At 54.8% G+C, this 17,996-nt stretch overlaps 2 protein-coding genes across 15 annotated transcripts in view; one reads left to right on the top strand and one right to left on the bottom strand.

Moving 5' to 3' along the window:
* Positions 1–5,165: 5,165 nt before the first annotated feature.
* On the top strand, positions 5,166–10,106 carry MYOG (myogenin). The gene is made up of 3 exons (XM_085561590.1): positions 5,166–5,682; positions 8,542–8,623; positions 9,510–10,106. Exons 1-3 carry the CDS (start codon positions 5,215–5,217, stop codon positions 9,629–9,631), a joined length of 672 nt encoding a protein of 223 aa, XP_085417716.1. The 5' UTR covers positions 5,166–5,214; the 3' UTR covers positions 9,632–10,106.
* A 282-nt stretch (positions 10,107–10,388) lies between these two features.
* PPFIA4 (PPFI scaffold protein A4) overlaps positions 10,389–17,996 on the bottom strand; it is a 61,434-nt gene continuing 53,826 nt past the window's right edge. For 7 of the 14 annotated variants that reach the window (XM_085561500.1, XM_085561503.1, XM_085561505.1 and 4 more), the window contains 7 exons: positions 15,929–16,104; positions 15,114–15,211; positions 14,341–14,516; positions 14,046–14,114; positions 13,268–13,445; positions 11,929–12,016; positions 10,389–11,505 (listed from right to left, as the gene is read on the bottom strand). In XM_085561500.1, the coding sequence (XP_085417626.1) occupies positions 11,958–12,016; positions 13,268–13,445; positions 14,046–14,114; positions 14,341–14,516; positions 15,114–15,211; positions 15,929–16,104 (756 nt within the window). In that variant the 3' untranslated portion in view covers positions 10,389–11,505; positions 11,929–11,957. Of the gene's footprint in view, positions 11,506–11,928; positions 12,017–13,267; positions 13,446–14,045; positions 14,115–14,340; positions 14,517–15,113; positions 15,212–15,928; positions 16,105–16,978; positions 17,006–17,996 lie in introns of all 14 variants that reach the window. The other 7 variants (XM_085561499.1, XM_085561501.1, XM_085561502.1 and 4 more) reach the window with 2 other exon arrangements.

The raw sequence follows: 17,996 nt of genomic DNA, 5'->3' as shown, positions 1-17,996 counted from the left end.
CACAACCCTTCCTCCCTGTCTCTCTGAGTTACTACGGGGTGCCTTTCATGGTGGGGAGAGGAGGGTGGGTGTCATCCCTCCTTGTGCCAAAATTTGCTGTCACTTGGGGTGGGAGCAGAAAAATACAGGAGTCATTGGTTTATGAAAGTTCAACTTGAGCATCACAAGCTCTTTTTTCCTCCTTTCACCAGACCTTGGTCCTGCATCACGAGCCCCAGTCAGGCCATGGAGGAAGTGGAACATGCCCACCACAGGGACAAGCTGATGGTCACCCACCCAGGACACCTGGCTGGCAGCCACCCAGATCCCTCCCACATCCCATGTCAGGGCTGCCCCTGCTGAGGGACACTGCTGCCCCTGCTGAGGGACACTGCTGTCCCCAGGTCCCTGGGCCTCACACCCTCCCCTGTCCGGACAGCTGTCCCCTCTTGGGGTCAAACAGCCACCACATGTCACTGCTGAATCCCTCACATTCATGGGTCTTCCTCTGAACCCCCACCTGTCCTGCAGCTTGCTCCTGCCCCAGTGTCCCACTCAAGGGAAAACAACCCCTTGTTGACAAACCAAGTTGTCCCTGCTCCTCCCTCGGTGACACATGTGGGGACAGCCTGGCCGGTGGCATCCTGCAGGGGATGGAGTAACCATGGATGCCTCTGGCATGGGGTCAGGGGGGTCCAGAAGGGAAACCCCCTTGTGGGGTTCATTAGTGGGGGTCCTGCTGGGTGAATCTCTCCTCCAGCTGTAATCTGGGGCCAGGGACTGTGAAGGGGAAGGGTCATGTCCAGGCCATGGGGTTCCAGAACAAGAGAGGCCATGGAGGGGCAGAAACACAGGAGGTTTACTGCTGCAGTGGGGCAGAGCATCCCCTGATCAGTGTGGGCAAGGAGGGAGGACAGGGCACCCAGTGTGGTCCCTGGACTGGGAACGAGCAGACTCATGGGTCAGGGTACCTGGTTTTGTCTCCAGATGGGGATCCTGGTGGGTCAGGGCACCCAGGGTGTTTGCAGCAGGTCACCCACTGAAATTCATAGACAGGGCCCAGTGGCTTGGCACTGTCTATGTTGGGGCAACCAGTATTGTCCCCAAAATGGGATCCAGTGGACTGGGGGGTACTTAGTCACCAGCACCTCTCTGTAGGTTTGACCTGGGAGGGACGTGAGGGATCGACAAAGACAGTTAATAGCAAAAATTAAACTGTTCTCCAGACAGATTTTAGACCTCCATCATGATCCCTGATTTCCTAGGATGCTGGGGAGAGAGGGGGCACCAAGGGTACTGAGCCCCATGGGGACTCAAGAGCTGCAGGAGCAGCCCCGTCCCACCAGGGAACTGAAACTGGATGAGCTGGCACTTACAGGTGAGGGAGGGATTGTCTGCTGGTGCTGTCACCACTGCTGCCACCCCTGCCAGGACAGACAGCAGGACATCATCCCCCATTGCTCCCCATGGGCTGCACCCCAAACTAACCCCAAATCCCCAGAAGCATGAGACGTGGATGTGCAAATCTCGGGCTGAACGGGGAGGATCTGCCGAGCCTCATCGCGGCCGAGCAGCTGTCGCCGTCCCAAATCTCCAGCGGGCAGGCACGTCGGAAATCCTGGGTGTCGGGGGAGAGGTCTGCTCCACATTCCTCGGCCGAGCGTGGGGACAGGGCCAAGCATCTCCCTGCAGCCTGCAGCTGCTCCCAAATATGTTACAACTTGTCACGGCGGCAGGAAGGGATGTCGATGAGCCTGGAAAGCGAGAGGGGATGTGGGACAGTGGGGTGCCTGGTGGGGTACCCAGTGGGAGTGGGACGGTGTGTCCGACAGAAAATCGCATTTTGGTATCTCCTTTCCCATCCTGAAATCCCAGAGGGATGATATCTGCTGAGCCCTGGCTTCCCCCCTTTCTCCCCAACAGTGGGATGGTCCCGGAACTCCAGGTTGTAGATGCTGCTTGGGGCATGCAAATCTCTTCACCAGCCTGTAAACCCAGGTATTTCTGCCCTTTCTGGTGGGGGCTGGCTGGCACCAGCCCCACCATCGCTTCTCTGGCTTAGGCACGGCGCAGCTCCATGCCCCAGGCAGGGATGTGCAACCTCTGTGTTCCCTGCAACTCTGAGCAGGGAACAGGGACATGCACTGGTTAAGGATCTGGGCACTGGGAGAGACAGTCCCCAGGCTGCAACACGCTCACGTCTATCCCCAAAACTCAGCAAATCCAGACCATCAGACGTGGTGGGAAAGCCAAACAGCCGAGGCAGCCCCTGGGTGCCTCTCTGCGACCCGGCTCCGTGGACCTGGCCACTGGCTTGGGAAGCTGCCCTGGAGGAGCAAGGACAAACCCTCCTCTCTGGGATTTTCTCAATGGACGGGTATTTTTAGCTCTGGGCTCGTGGCTGTCCTCCCTGCCAGCTGTGTCGGGGTGAGCCGTCCCCGCGAGGCCCCGCCGGCCGGGGAAAGGTCACCCCGTGACGGATCGCAGCACGTTCTGCCGGGGCGCACACAGCGTCACTTTGTGCTGCCTCCCAGCCGCCACCATCCATCACGGCATAACCTGACAGCCGGCAGCAGAGCCCTAATCCCCCCTCGGCTCCCAGTGACCCGGGGCGCAGCCTCGGCCGCCGTGGGCACCCACGGGACCGGGGAAAGCCACGCTCCCCATCCCCCAGCAGGCGCCTTTGTGGGGTGGGGTGGCCGTGATGGCAGCCTCTCTGTAGCCCAGACACGAGCTGGAGGAGTAGCCTTGATGATGGCTACTTGCCCAATGGAATTCATTATCCTTGATTTGATATTCACTGGGATGAGACCACTGGACCTACAAACCCAGATCCCACCGTGTCCCTCCTCTGTGGTCAGGAGGGATCATCCATGGCATGGAGAGGCTGAAGGAGCTGCAGAGCTGGGTGGGCACAGCATTATTCCTGCTCCCATATCACTGGATGAGACCCCCAAATGGAGCGAGTGCAGCTGACAGTGGGATCCCTCTTGCCAGTGTCCACCCCACACTGGCACTGAGTGCCCTTTCCTCCCCATCTCCTTAAGCTGCCTTCTGTCTCCCCTGCTCGCTCAGCCATGGCTGCACAGTGGCCTTGGTTGGGGCTGGCTTGTGCCACTTCTCCAGCTGGGGACATGTGGCCGGTGCCACCCCACCAGTGCTGCCCCTGCTTATGAGCTGACAAACGCTCTCCTGTGCAGGTCAGCCACCTGCCCAGGAGTGGTTATGTCACCACTGTGTCTCGCCCTCCAAACATGCTCCTGCAGTTCCAAAACGCCCATTTATACCAGGGGGGTCCTGACACCTCTCACCCAGGCACGCAGCTGCAGCTCCAGAGGCTCACTGGGGTCATGTTCACCAAGTGCTGCTGACAAAGTTCCCCATGAGTGACTCAAGCTGATTGAGTTGATAGTGTGGGGCTGATGTGAAGACCTCAGGCTCAGGCTATCCATTCCTAAAGCCTTCACTCTCGTCATGGGCACCTCTGCATATCTGAGGGTGAATCCTGACTCTTCCCAACCCTTTTAGTGCTTTTTATTTAGGCAAGAGATAAGCTGATGCTCTGATTTCTTTCCTTCTTGGGTATTTTGGAGTTTGACTGACTGTGGGGAGCAGAAGGGCTGTGCCGAGGGTGAACCTCAAGACTGCAGGTCCTGCTTTCCTTAGTGCAGACTTTCATAGATGTCTGGGGACCATGGGGACAGCAAATCCACAGAGCTGGGACCCGGGGAGAGTAGGAATTGGGGTGAGGAGGTATTGGAAAGCTCCTGGCTGCCAAGAAATCACAACAAGGAGAGAAGAGCATCATGACAGATTCCAACAAGGCCAGAAATCAATCCCAAGTGAGTAAGGGTGCTGATAGTGTGCACAGGGAATGTGCCACAGCACAGCCTCTCCAAGGAGGGGGAATTTGGAGAAGGAAAATCCCAGCAGGGTTGGCCTTGCACTTTGCTGACATTCTTTCCACTGACCGATCCCTCAGCTGGAATCTGGCCTGGAGCAGGAATAGGAGGAGATGGGAGATGGTTTGTGATGTTCCAGATGGAAGAAAAAATCCCCTCTGAATTAAAGACAAAGCTGGAGAGATGTAGCCAAGCCATTGGAATCAGTAGGGGGATGAGTTAAAATCACCCTCATGCTGCTGCTGCTGGGTGTGCCTCAGTTTCCCTATCAGGAATGCATGAGCAATGTGTCTTTTCTGGGAGAGGTGTGCACCAGGATGGCATCTGGGGCTTTGGTTAGCCACAGGTACACAGGCCGAATTTCATTCCACCTGCACAACAGAGCAGGTGGGATGAGGCAGTGCCAGCTGGGAGGGAGTTGAGCCCAGCCTGGCTCTGCTGGAACCTGGAGACATGTGGGAGAAGGTGTCCTTTGTGTTTGGTGCATGGGACTAGCCAAAAACGTGGATTTTGTGACACGAGTGTGATAAGGAACTTGACTGGGCACCCATGGCAGAGGAAAGGTTGGACTTTGGCTCTGTCCTGCTCTGTTCCTGAGGGACAGGCAGCAGGCACAGCAGCTGGGACCGGGGCGGGTGAGCACAGAGAGGGATGAGCACAGAGACGGGACCGGAGCCCAGGGTGCTCCCTGCATTGGGATATCCCTTCCGGGGCTGGATTCCAAGGCTCTCCCGAGGCTTCAGCAGAAGTGGGATCAGCGTAACATGGACCGGCAGGATGGGACCATGGGGAATATGGGGCAGAGCGGGATCGAGAGGTGATAAGGGCTGCAAAGGGGATGATGCTGTGCTGGTGTTGAGTCCCACCAAAGGGGAGGCACGGATTTGGGATACTGCGGGATCCAGGGGGGGCAGCGTGAAGGGATGGGAGTGCCAAGGTCAGGCAGACTGGCCACGAGGCCTCCAGGGCTCCCCCAGCCCAGCTGTAACTGAAGGGACCAGATGATGCAGGAATGCCGGGGGGAGCTGGCAGCCGCCCGCCGTCCGCGGTGGCACCTCGGGGCTCACACAGAGCCCTTGTTCGGTCCAGCCGAGCTGCCAGCCCCCAGCCCCGCCAGGCCGGGCACTGTAATCCCCGTGGGGAGAGCACACAGAATCAGACGGACAAGTTTTGATGCGAGGCAGCAGCTTAGGGTGGGCTCAGGTTTCCTTTTGGTTTTCTATATTTATCGCCGTGATTTAATGCCAGCGCTGGGGTTTAAATGGCACCAAGCAGTTGGCGCGGGGAGAAGGAGCAGCCGTCCCCGAGCCGCGCACACGTCCCCGAGCCGCCCATGGAGCTCTTCGAGACCAACCCGTATTTCTTCCCGGAGCAGAGGTTTTACGATGGGGAAAACTTCCTGGGCTCCCGCCTGCAGGGCTACGAGCCCGCGGCATTCCCCGAGCGCGCCGGGGCCGCGCTGTGCGCCGAGGGCAGGGCGGCTCTGCAGGGCCGGGAGGCGCTGGCCGAGCACTGTCCCGGGCAGTGCCTGCCCTGGGCCTGCAAGCTGTGCAAGAGGAAATCCGTGTCCACGGACCGGCGGCGCGCCGCCACGCTGCGCGAGAAGCGGCGCCTGAAGAAGGTGAACGAGGCGTTCGAGGCCCTGAAGCGCAGCACCCTCCTGAACCCCAACCAGCGGCTGCCCAAGGTGGAGATCCTGCGCAGCGCCATCCAGTACATCGAGCGGCTGCAGAGCCTGCTCAGCTCGCTCAACCAGCAGGAGCGGGACCAGCGGGAGCTGCGCCTCCGGCCCCAGCCCGCCGTGAGTGCCCCCGTGGGTCCCCAGCCGGGGCTGGGAGCAGCTGCGGGAGGTGGCGACCGGGGGGTGATGCATATGGGGTGACGGTCTATGGGGTGATGCCATTTCGGGGTGACACGCCATGGGACAAGGGCCGTATGGGACTGATGCTCTGTGGGGACAATGCCCTATGAAGGTGACTTTCTATGGGGTGGTACTCTATGGGACCATGCTCTATAGGGGGATGCCATTTAGGAGTGATGCTATATGGGGGTGATGCCTGATGTGGGGTCATTTTGGGGTGCCATTCTATGGCAGAGATGTTCTATGGGGACAATGCCCTATGGAAGTTATGCCCTATGGGAGTGACACTATGAGGTTGATGCCATATGAGAACGATGTTCTGTGGGGGTGATGTCATTTTGGGGTGTCCATTCTACATGAGCAATGCGCTATGGGATGATGCTTGAAGGGGTTGATGCCATTTCAGGGTTAAGGCCTGTGGGGGTGATGCCATAGGGGAGTGATTCTCTGTGGGGACACTGCTCTATGGGGGTGATGCCCTGTGGGGGTAATCCCAAGCACAGGCGCTGCAGAAGCTCTGGGGCACTGGGTCCTGCTGGGGGGGAACAGGACCCCAGCTCTGGGGCAAGGCAGACACTGCCATCCCGGGCCACTGGTGGATGTGTGAGTGTGTCCTGCACAGGGACACAGAGACAATGATCCAACCCTGCCGAGTGCTCACAGCCCTGCGGGAAAGAGGCCACTGCCACTGTTCCTGTGAATGGCTGCACTGGGGCCGTGCATGGGAGCGACACGTGGGCCTGGGCTGAGGAGGGGTGGGAATGGTGAAATGAAGTAAACAGCACAGAACTAAACTAAATGAAAATATGACATAACATAACATATTCAATCAATTACATTAAATACTAAATATAAAAATATAAATACAAAAGATATAAAGCATAAAATAAAAAATAAATTAACACTCCCTGTTCACACCCAGGCAGAGGAAGGGATGAGAAGGATGGCACAGGGACACCTCTGGTTTCTAGGACCAAAGGGGCCAATTTGGGCACTGGCTGAGGATAGTCAGAAGTTGTGTCTTGCCACCACGCCCAGAGAACCAGGACCTGTCACTCTACAAGAGTTTGGTCATTTAACCAAGTTTTTGAGAAGTATTTTCATCTGCCCACTGGTTCCTGTGGACGGCTGTATATGTGCTTCCCTGCTGCTCTGAGGTTTGGATCTGTGCATGCACAGAGAGCTGAAACTACAGCTACAGGTCTAGGGAGAGATGATCAATGCAGATGGAATAGATAGATGTGGGGGTATGTATTGGTATAGGCATTGATAGTATGGGTTCTATAGATCTAGGGCTCATATAGATAAATTAGAGATGAAACTGATATGGATATGATAGCTATAGAGATAGATACAAATTATAGAGATAGATTATATAAATAGATAGATTATATAAATATGTATAGGTAATATAGAGAGTGATAAAGATTATATAAATTATCTATAGATATATAATATATAAATGGCATACAGGTATATCTATAGATACAGATTATGGAGATAGATAATGTAGATATGGATTATATAGATACAGAAACAGGTAATATAGATATGGATATAAATATACAGATATATGGAGATTAGATAGATAGATAGATAGATAGATAGATAGATATCCATATAGATATAGATGCAGGTAAATACAGATAGATACAGATACAGATACAGATACAGATACAGATACAGATACAGATACAGATAGATAAGGAAGGACTTTATCAAAGGCCCAGTAGAGGGAATTCCACATCTCCTTCCATACTGAGGGATTTAAGGGCCAGACCAGTAAGTATCCAGGTAGTCCAATTTAATGCTGAATAAAGGAATGAAAAAGTATTTAGGCTCCACCCTACATATTTGTGGGACTTCTCAGTATCCACTTTAATGCTAAAATCCACTTGGATACCAAAATCCAATATCCAATTCCCAGAATCCACTTGGATTTGCAAATGTGCCCAAAATTGTGCTGAGCTATCCCTTTGTCACTTCTGTTCTGAGCTGCCCCTTCTCCCAGGTGTAGCCAGGGGTTCACATATTGATGCAAAAGCCAATATTTTGGGGGAAAAAAGATTGTATCTGAAAGAATTTCCTGCTTTAATGGGAAATAAGTCCAAGTGTTAATTATTATCCCATGCTGCCATGAGCTTGTAGAGCCAAAGTGTCATTCTAATATGGTACAAAGAGTTGGGCCTGTGGGGCTGCTCATATAGATCACATTTGGGGTTTTACCTGAGCTGACACCCTCTCCCAGATAAAGATACACTCCAAAAAAAGTGAATTCTGAGCTTTGCTGAATAATGCTCTCATTTTTCATGCTGTCAGCTCTTTTCTCCAAAACCACTCAGCCGCAAATCCACAAATCAAACTGCCAAAAGCTTTTCCCAATCCCCTTCTCAGGATGGCCTGAGGGTATCCAGCCCATGTATCATTTTTTATGAGTCTGATTAAGTGATTCTCAGTAAAAAAGGTGTTTGCCCAAGGACATTTGTTCATCTCCAGCCCTTTTTCATAATCAATGGGGAAAGAGACACCTTTTTACCTGCAGTGAGTGGGGAGTCCCATTTCTCTGTGACCAGTGTTCCAAAAAAACAAGGTTTTCCAGCCTTTATGGTTAAGGAAGCATCTAGCCCTGATGGGTCCTAGCGACCCTGCATGCTGTTGGCTTCTCCAGGTGGGGAGGGACATGGCCCCCTCCACAGGGGTGTCATGCTGTGGGATGGGCCCCCCGGGTGATTTTGGGGATGCTGGTGGGGTTGGGCTGTGCCACAGGAGGTGACAGACGGTTGCTCTGGGCTCCTGCAGGCAGCCAGCGACTGCGGGTCCGGCAGCTCCTCCTGCAGCCCCGAGTGGAGCAGCCAGCTGGAGTTCAGCACCAACCCTGCAGGTAATGCCCTCCTCACCTCCCTGGGGCATCCCAGGGCCTCACTGGGCTCTGCAGGGAGCAGTAACAGCGGGAACACCGCTGGCCTGGAGCACAGCAGCACTGAGCCACCCCCTCCCAAGGCAGGAGACGCTTGTAGCAAAGGGCAGAAGGAACCTTGCCCTTCTCTCCCCATCTCACTGATGCAGAGTGATGAGCTCAGACATCTTACAGCATCTCCTTGGCTCAATTCCCAGCAATTCAGGGTTCTCCGAGCCCTGATTTCACCAAAACACCAACCCTTGGGAACTGAGAAATTGGGCTGCAGCAGCCCGAGGCCTTGGTGCCTTCATCCCCAGCAAGGGTTTGATCTGTTGCCATCCCTTGGCTTGGCATACTTGGTTCGACATGGCTGGGCAGAGCTGGGCATGGCTGGCCAGGGCTGCCCTAGCCCCCCTTCCCTCCCTACACCCCCTCAGCAGCTGCTAATCTTTTTTCCCATGCTTGCCATTATCCCCGCCCCTGCAAAATCCACCTGTTATTTTCCCCAGAAGGCATAAACTAAATCTCATTTTCCAGTGGAGATTAAAACTATAAAGGATCCAAAAGTTCCACTCCCTGTTGCTCTCTCATCCTTGCCCAGGGTGGGGGCTGGCAGCAGGTCCCTAGGTCACTCTGGCCATGTAGAGGATCATGGGGGTCATAGAATCATAGAAAAGAATCAACAAATTGTTATGGATGCAAAAGATCATGAAGCCCAACCCTCAGCCATGGTCACCACTAGCCTACATCCCCCTGAGCAGAACCAGGAGCCATCTCCAGCACATAATCCCCATTCCCAGCAGTGTCCTCCCACCTTGCTCCCACAGATCCCATTTCCAGCTGTGTCCTCACCCCTCTGTCTCCCCAGATCACCTCCTGGCCGACGAGGCAGCCGAAGAGCACAACCTGCACTCGCTGTCCTCCATCGTGGAGAGCATTGCCGCAGAAGATGTGGCTGTGACTTTCCCGGAGGAGCGGGGTCAAAACTGAGCTGAAGCAAACCCCGGCGGCTCCTTGAAATGGTAACAGGTGGGAATGAGATGCCAGAAGGGTCCAGCCGCTGGAAATCACATACACCCCTCCAGTGCTGTGGGCTGCACGGCTGACACCGCTCGGCTCCCTTCCCATTCCCTGCGGAGCGCTCCTGCTGGGCTGCAAGAAGAACAGGCACAGGTGGGATGGGGCAGCGGCCACAGGTCCTGGAGGGGCTTCCCAGGGCCAGGCCCTGCTCCACTGCCCAGCCAGGGACAGGCAGGTTTAGGGCCAATGTGTGTGCTGGGTTCGCTTTGCTGAGTTTTCCAGATGCTCCTTGACCAAGGTCTCTCTCCAGACGGTGTCCGGTGGTGCTGACCTGCAGCCCACCTGTCTTTTCTACTGAACGCTGTGTGCAGTTGCCATTTTTTTTAGTTATTATTTTTGCTAACTTATTTGGATTCTTTTTTAAATAAAGGCATTCTTGTTTGGACAGCTTGGGGTTTCATTTACTGTTGTCCTGCCCTGTGTAGGTCTCCCCAGTTCCACAATCCCCAAATCCAGATTGGAGATTTTCATATCAGTAAATCCACCTGGGCCTCAGCACATTCACTCAGCTGGGAACTGGATGTGCCACGCTTCAATTAGCCCTACACTGACCAGTATTTCACTGGTGTTTAACTGGGGTTCAGCCTTGCACCCCAAAGATCTTGAGGGAACTAGAGATTAATGATATTTTTAATTTGGGCTCTGCAAAGAAAGGTCAAAGCCAGCATTGTTTTAAAATCCTGTTTATTGGAACACACATACATCCTTTCCTGACCCGATCCAGGGTTTGGAGTCCATGCAGTACCAGTAATATGACGAAAGAAATAGGGCATCGATATAAAGGGCTCACTGACTCTTCAAATTAAAAAAATATTTAGTACTGTATTAGGCAAATGATACACCGAAAAGACGTTGTGACTGTAGAGTCTCTCAGATATTGCACTTCCAGACAGCACATTATAAGTATAAGGTCATTCCAGCCATCAATAAATATCACATCAGAAATAGGGGCCACACAAGGCAAACGTGGCATGAGGAGACAAAGAGATCCTACCCTATGGAAGAAATGGGAATTGACCCCTGCCAGGAGGCAGGAGGGGAGAGCATCTCCTCTGCACCCAGAGAGGAAGGGTGGGCACATCCCAGGGGTGGAGTGGGCTCCCGTTGTCTCCCCAGGCACCCAAGGAGGGTCCCCTCTCCTGTGGGTGCCAGACACCGTCCCCATGAGCCATGTGGGGCGGTCCCAGGCACAGCCCCCCTGAACAGGGCACCTGACAGCACCAAAATCAGCACCTGGCCCATCCAGCCCTGGGCAGACACCGCCCTCCTCACCTCATGCTGGGCCCCCTTCATCCCACCCAGCACCAGCCCTGGCACTGCCCCAGCCTCCCCAAGGGCAGCTCCTTGCCCAGCCACCCTGAAGGGAGGATTTTCATGAGCCTGAATATTCCTTGGCTTCAAGTTCTGTGGGCAGCAGCATCCCTGATGGCCAGGGCTCAGGCGAGTGAGTGCAGCCTCGTGGCAGATTGGCAACATGAACCAGGCAGGAGAGAGGCTTCCAAACATCGCAGACACTTTGGGGTTGTCTGTGCTGCTCCCCAGACTGCACGATGCCAGGACAGCATCCGGAGCACATCCATGGCCCAGCCAGCGCAGGAGAAGTGGGGGATGGGCCACGGCAGGAGCCACAGGAGCCGGGGGAAGCAGGGAGTGCATGAGCAGGAGGGACAGATCTTGTCAGTCCACAGCAGTGACAGTCTGTGGGTCGGGGCCGAGGAACAGGCACAGGCTGGGCTCTTGTCCTGGAAGGCAGCCAGCACGTGGTGTACAGACATTGGGATTTGCTGAGGAGCAAAGTGGGAAAGGCCCTGTGAGGATGCCGGCTCAGCTCCACCCGTGCACCCGCTGGCCAACAAACCCAGATGGAATCAGCACTGGATCCTCCTGGCATAGGGCAATCATGGCCCAAGGCACAGCAGGAGCCTCCCTGAAGTGCTTGACTATCCTTCCCTCGCTCAAGTGGGAATGGCATCCTGGGGTCCCCAGCAGGGCTGTCCAAGAGTGAACAAACCGCATGTGGTGGGATGCTGAGAATCCCTCCTGCATCATCTCTGTGGGCCTGGGGCAGCAGCTGCTCCCCCACCACCGTGGTCTCCCTGGCTCACCATGGCCAGGCAAACCTTGGTGAGGGCAGCCCCCTGCCTGGGTGCTGCTGGGGCTCCTGCTCTGCCCTTGGTCCCCAGCCAGCTCCGGGGCCTCGCACTCACCCAGGCCCTGGCTCCCATCTCGCTGATCCTCAGCACGAGTACGTCCGGACCGTGGAGGTCTCCAGCCTTGGGGACCCGGAGGCATTGACTGGAAGGGAACCAAAGAGCAAAGCAATTAGTAACTGCTCCAATTAGCCCCCAGCTTCCCCAAATCCTGTGTTTATTGAGCAGCAACTGTACACTGCAGCTACATGGAGAGGGTCAGAGGAAGAGCCACGTTTGACCAGCTCAGATGCTCCTGAGGCTCCAGGGTATTTGGGAAATTGCCACTTGCCATCCCCGCTGCTGGGCAGCAAGCACCCTGCTCCCCGTCTGCATGGGATTCTGTCCCAGGTTTCACTGTCTTCAGCCAGGTGGGAACTGCAGCTCCCAGGAATGGGGTGGAAAAGCCAAACAGAAGTTTGACCCAAAGTGCTGGATGCAAAGCTGCGACATCTGAGCAAAATTGGAGGCAGGGGAAAAGCTGAGCCTGAAGTTTGGAGTTGGAAGATAAGTACGTAGTTTTTTAATTCTCATTCCCACCCTCATTTCTGAGCCTGCTGAAGCCAGCTTTGCTCCAGTGGGAGCAGCTGCTGCCTTGGGATAGTGGGACCAGGTTGCCTGGTCCAGGGGACAAATCAGGGTGATCTGGCTGGAGCTTCTGCCTCCCTACAGCTTTGGAAGGGATCAAGACACCTTGAAGAAAGGAGTTGTGTGGTGGGGTAGATCCTGGGACATAAACCAGGACAGCCAGCAGCATGGGCAGGCAGGGTGTCCCAGAAGGTCCTGACAGCCCTGGGAGAGCTCAGGCAACTGGAACCTGTTAATACATCCCTTTGGGGGTGGTTCCCAAAAGGCAGAATGGAGCAAACTGGACTGCAGCATCCTGGCAGCCCCTGGGTGACATATGACACTTCATGCCCCAATCCTGGTCCCTAACTGGGTCTTGTAGTTCATAACCAAGAGCTCACACAAAGATCTGAAGTAATACTTCCACAAAAAAAATTTCCACCAGGACACAGTTCCAGGATCATATGGATTGAGCATCTTGGATGACCAGCAAGCTTCTCCCTCTCCCTCTCCCTCTCCCTCTCCCTCTCCCTCTCCCTCTCCCTCTCCCTCTCCCTCTCCCTCTCCCTCTCCCTCTCCCTCTCCCTCTCCCTCTCCCTCTCCCTCTTCCCCTTCCCCTTCTCCTCCTCTTCCTCTTGCTTCTTCTTCTTCTTCTTCTTCTTCTTCTTCTTCTTCTTCTTCTTCTCCCTCTCCCCCATCCCTTTCCTTTCCTGGTAGCACATCCTTCCACACATTCCCTAAGACTCTAAGCAGGAGCAGGAGAGGACCCTTTGGAGAAGGGCTGACCCACCTTCCGGGGGCATTTTCTTGGCTGGAGCAGCTGGAGGGGGCAGTGGCACGAGGCTGGTGACACGGAAGCCGGCGGGAAGGGTCTCAGCAGAGCCGCTGAGGAGGTTGATGCTGTGCACGTCCCGTGGGCGGAAGCGCTTGCGCCAGGACGGCGTCCGACGGAAGGTTTTGTCATCGCCCTGCAAGGAGCAGCGTGTGACGGGCCCAGGGTCAGTGCCAGCAGCACCTCCCGGCCCTGTGAGACACCAGCTAACAAGGGCATGCCTGTCCTTGGTGACCAGCTCTAGAAAAGCATGGGATCAAACTCGGCCAAGGACACAGGACATCTTGCTGGGATCCCATGGCATTGGCTTTATCCTTTCCAGCTCATCTGCCTCTTCTCTACAGCAGCCTGTAGAGAAGAGACAGATCATCTTTGCAGCCTGCCTGCAAAGATGCCTTGGAGACACCAACACAAAAGTCCCAGTAAAGACTCCAAGGGATGCTGGACTCATGGCAGAGCTCCAGCCCTCAGAGCACTTCCTCTGAAATCGCTTCAGCAGCTCCATGTCCTTCTGATATTGGAGTTCGGGGCTGGAGGCGGCTCTGCAGGTGGGCTCTCACCTGAGCACAGGGGCAGAATCCCCCCCTGCCCTGCTGCCCACGCTGGGGGATCAGCCCAGCACAGGGGGGGTTCTGGGCTGCCCGAGCACAGGGCCGGGGCACGTTGAGCTTCTCATCCATCAACACCCCCATGTCCTTCCCCAGTCACACAGGACATGAAGAGGTTTGGCACTCACATCATCCAGCCTCCGGTCTGTGCCCAAGGCGAGCAGGTTGTTGAACTCCCTCTCCAGCACTTGTCGAGCCTGCAATTAACCAAAAAAATTATGATCCCTCATCAATGGGGAATGTGCTTCCAGCCCAAAATTTCATTCTAGGAAAGCCTGAGTGTGACAGAAAGAGCCCCCATGCCATAGGAAAGCTCTGCTTTTAAAGATAGAGCTGAGTTAGTGACACAGATGTGGTCACACCACAGCCTTGTCCCACACTGGCCCACTCTCCTCCAAAATTCCCCAAGGAGGCTGCTCCTACCTGGGTGTTCTGTGTGGGGATCTGCAGCACAAGGGCCAGGCTGTTGTGGTCAAAGTTTTCGTCGAGGGCCAGCAGGGCCCCGTGCACACCACTCTCCACCAGGTTGTTCCCGTACTCGCGCAGTCCGATGGACTGGATCCAGTGAATGACCTGGTCATTGGTCCACACCAACACATCTGCACGACAGCAAGGGCACGGCTCAGGGCCACCTCACACCACACTCATGGCTCTGAGGAGGGCTGGGGATGTCCTGAGGCCCGTTCCCTTTGCTCCAGGATGAACCTGGGACTCTCCTTCCCAAGCCAGCAGCAAAACTGGGAGCTCAAGTGCCAAAATCAGCTCAGTTCAATTTACCAAGCTCAAAGCCGAAATAACAGGCAGAAAACAACTGTGAAAATTAATCCTAAGAACCCACGGCTGCTGATGTAATTAGGAGCATTATCAACAATGAGATGTAATCCAAGCAGCAGCCAGATGCTCAGGGAATCTCATGACAGTGACGAGGAAGGTGAGGCTGAGCAAGCTGGGGATGTCCTGAGTAGTGAAATGGACTGAGAAGATCATGGGATGCTCAGGCTGCAACTTTGCCTTCCCCTCCTCATGCCTGCCTGGGGTCAGCTGATAAAGGCACTTGGAGCAGCAGAAAGGTGCCTCAGGAAAACAGCACTGGGGGCTCAGAAATAATGGGTTAAAAATAAGAGATAGAAGAGACCAGCCCTGGATATCTCCTGGGAGGCTTCTCTCCTGTTCTGGAGCTGACAGGGGGTGCTGACCTTTGATTTCATGCTGGGTCTCCTCTCGCCTCCTCTCGAGCTCTTTGCGGTCGTAGTTGAGCCTCTTGAGGCACATGATGCCGTACTGGAGGCTGGTGCTGCAACACGAGGGGACACGAGGGGACACAAAGGGTCACTCAGCCCTCCAGGACACATGGCTTGGAGGGACTTGGGTAGGGACCCCCCTCTCTGTGTGCTCCCCACATGCCCAAAGGATGCTTCAGGCCAGGGATGGGTCGGGACAGACAACCCAAAGCTGGAAAATGGGGAATGTCCCTCCCTTCCGTGGCAATTCCCCACACCATCAGTTTGAGCCTGTTCCAGCTGCTTGAGAGCATACAAATCCAAATGATGCTCACTCTTGGGGGCTGGAGAGGGAAGGGGGAACCAGCCCACAGGGGCTGCTCCAGGCTGAAGGTCTCACCCCTGGAGATGACCCTGGCAAGCCCATAGGTCAGGGTGGGCAGTGGGAACCACATGGCAGGGTTGGATCCTGGTGTTGGAGCCATGGCTTGGATGGCACACACCTTCTCCCACTGGGCTACTGGCAGACAGAAGTGGAGCACCAGGTGGCATGAGCCTGAAATTTTGCCCATGGATCGCTTCACAGCCAGGGGAAGGCCTGGTCCTCTGCAATTCTGCAGCAGGGAGTGAGGTGAAGGAGAACTTCTACCCATAAGAGCTGCTCCAGCTCAGGGTGGTGAGATCAGCCTGGAAGAGCCATCCAGGGCTGCCCAAGACAGGGGAGAATCCCTCAAATCCCCCCCTCCTCTGCTCCACGTGCACACTGGGGAGCTCTGATGGCCTTGGCTCACCGGTGGAAGCTGTCCACCATCTTCAGGTGCACCCTCAGGTCCTTCTTGGTGAGGTGGTCCAGCATGCGTGCATCCACCAGGCATTCCATGAAGTAGCTGCGGTACTGGGGCAGACCCAGGCTGGGCAGCCACTCATTCCCAATCCACTCGTGGTTCATGTCCCCATAGGCCAATGTCTGCAGAGAAGCACATGGAGAAGCTGGGGAGAACCCAGGGCTTGGTGGAGCTGCAGAATCCCAGGAGATCAGCGACAGCCCAGGAGGATCCCTGTCCCAAGGCTAAAGCCAGGCCAGAGGAGTCAGCCCTGGGGGGTACTGAAAGAGCTGGAGGGAACAGTCCTGTTGGCCATGGTCTGTGTCCTACTCATGTCCCCCCAGGAGATAGAGCATAGCCAAAAGCAATGGACTTCATGAGCACCTACCTCTGGAAAAAGTACACTCATTGAAAGACAGAACAACTGAGAAATAGGTTCCAGTGCATTCCCAATTCATTTTTAAGAATCTCTGCTTGAATAATCTCTATTTTATTACTTAAAAAAAAAAAAAAAAAGTCAGTTTTTGGAAAAAAAAAAAAACATTCACTTCCACTGCAAACTGATTTTGGGTCCAAAAATTATTTAAAATCCACCAGAAGGAAAGAAGGAAAGTAAAACATTTGAGAGGGATAAAACCAGAAGAGATGGATCCAAGCAGGACTCTTTCCTCCCACCTTTTTGGCTCATAAAAATCATGGACTTGGGGCTACAAAATAGTGAAAAGCAAACACATGCAGCTCAAATTCTGCCTGCATGCAGGGTGGTCACAGAAATAGGGGTTAACACAGTCTCTGGATCTCAAAGAGTTTCCAGGAAAAGCCACTGCCTGGCACAGAGAAGGGCCTAGGAGGACATCCTGTACCTGAGGGATGGCCCAAAGGAGCAGCCATGGGTGTAGGTAAAGACTCCAAGGCCTTGGTGAACATCAGTGCCCAAACATCCCCTGGGATGTCCAGCTCCCCCCCGACCACCCCATGCACCGCCCACGGACAAGAGTGCCCCAGGGACCTCCTCACCTGTGCCCAGCTGCCTTCCTCTGTGTCCTAAGTGTGACACATGCAGCATGTCAACAGAAAGGACAGTGCAGTCAGTACCTGGTGGCCTGCAGAGGGACAGGGCCTGCCATGCAATGGCACCCTTCAGCACAGAGGGACACGGAGGGGACAGAGCTCACTCTTATGGCTTGGGGACCTCAGCCTGTCCCCAGGGTGCTGGGGACACCCCGACCCTGCTGGGCCTGGTTCCCACCCCATCTCTAACCAAGAATACAGGATGGAGAAGGAGAAGGAGAAGGAGAAGGAGAAGGAGAAGGAGAAGGAGAAGGAGAAGGAGAAGGAGAAGGAGAAGGAGAAGGAGAAGGAGAAGGAGAAGGAGAAGGAGAAGGAGAAGGAGAAGGAGAAGGAGAAGGAGAAGGATGAGGCTTGGGCTGGAAATGGTACTGACCCTGGGGCTTTTTCATCTTCCCTGGTAAACATAGGGAGTTCTTAGGTCCCCCCATGTCAGATGGATGAAAGAGAATTAAGCTTCAGTACATCTGTCACGACCCGCAGGGGGCTGCCCAAGCCAATTTACTGATTTTGTGGCTCTTTCCTCCTTTGCCAACTTATGCTGGTTTTCCTCAGTCTCACAAAACCTGGTAAGGGACACTGGCACATCCCTGCTACTCAACAAAAGCTTCAATAAAATGCCTATTTCAGAGAACCCCAAACTTGTTTGGGTTGGAAAGGACCATAGAGCACATCGTATTCCATCCCTGCCATGGGCAGGGACACCTTCCACTATCCCAGGGTGCTCCAACCTGGCCTTGGACACACAGTTCCCAGACAAATCAGTGATCAGGTTGCAGAGAAGGGAGTGGGGCTCCATCTCTCCAAATGAGCCAGAACTTTTGGGAGCATGGACACATCCCTGCAAGGGACCCCAAGCTGTCAACCAGTGGCAGGGACACATGGTGGGGACAATATTTGGGTGTGCTGAGGTCAGTGGGGGATTAGACCATGACTTGTGTACAGAATGACTTGGGGATCTCATGTG

Source organism: Lonchura striata, chromosome 26 (genome assembly GCF_050655825.1).
Source record: "Lonchura striata isolate lonStrDom1 chromosome 26, ASM5065582v1, whole genome shotgun sequence".
NCBI classification, from domain to species: Eukaryota; Metazoa; Chordata; class Aves; order Passeriformes; family Estrildidae; genus Lonchura; species Lonchura striata.
This window is presented reverse-complemented; position numbering and strand designations above follow the sequence as displayed.

Coding starts and splice junctions, on each gene's coding strand:
- MYOG (XM_085561590.1), top strand. CDS start 5,215: ATGGAGCTCTTCGAGACCAACCCGTATTTCTTCCCGGAGCAGAGGTTT. Junction 5,683..8,541: donor GCCTCCGGCCCCAGCCCGCC/GTGAGTGCCCCC, acceptor GGGCTCCTGCAG/GCAGCCAGCGACTGCGGGTC. Junction 8,624..9,509: donor GTTCAGCACCAACCCTGCAG/GTAATGCCCTCC, acceptor CTGTCTCCCCAG/ATCACCTCCTGGCCGACGAG.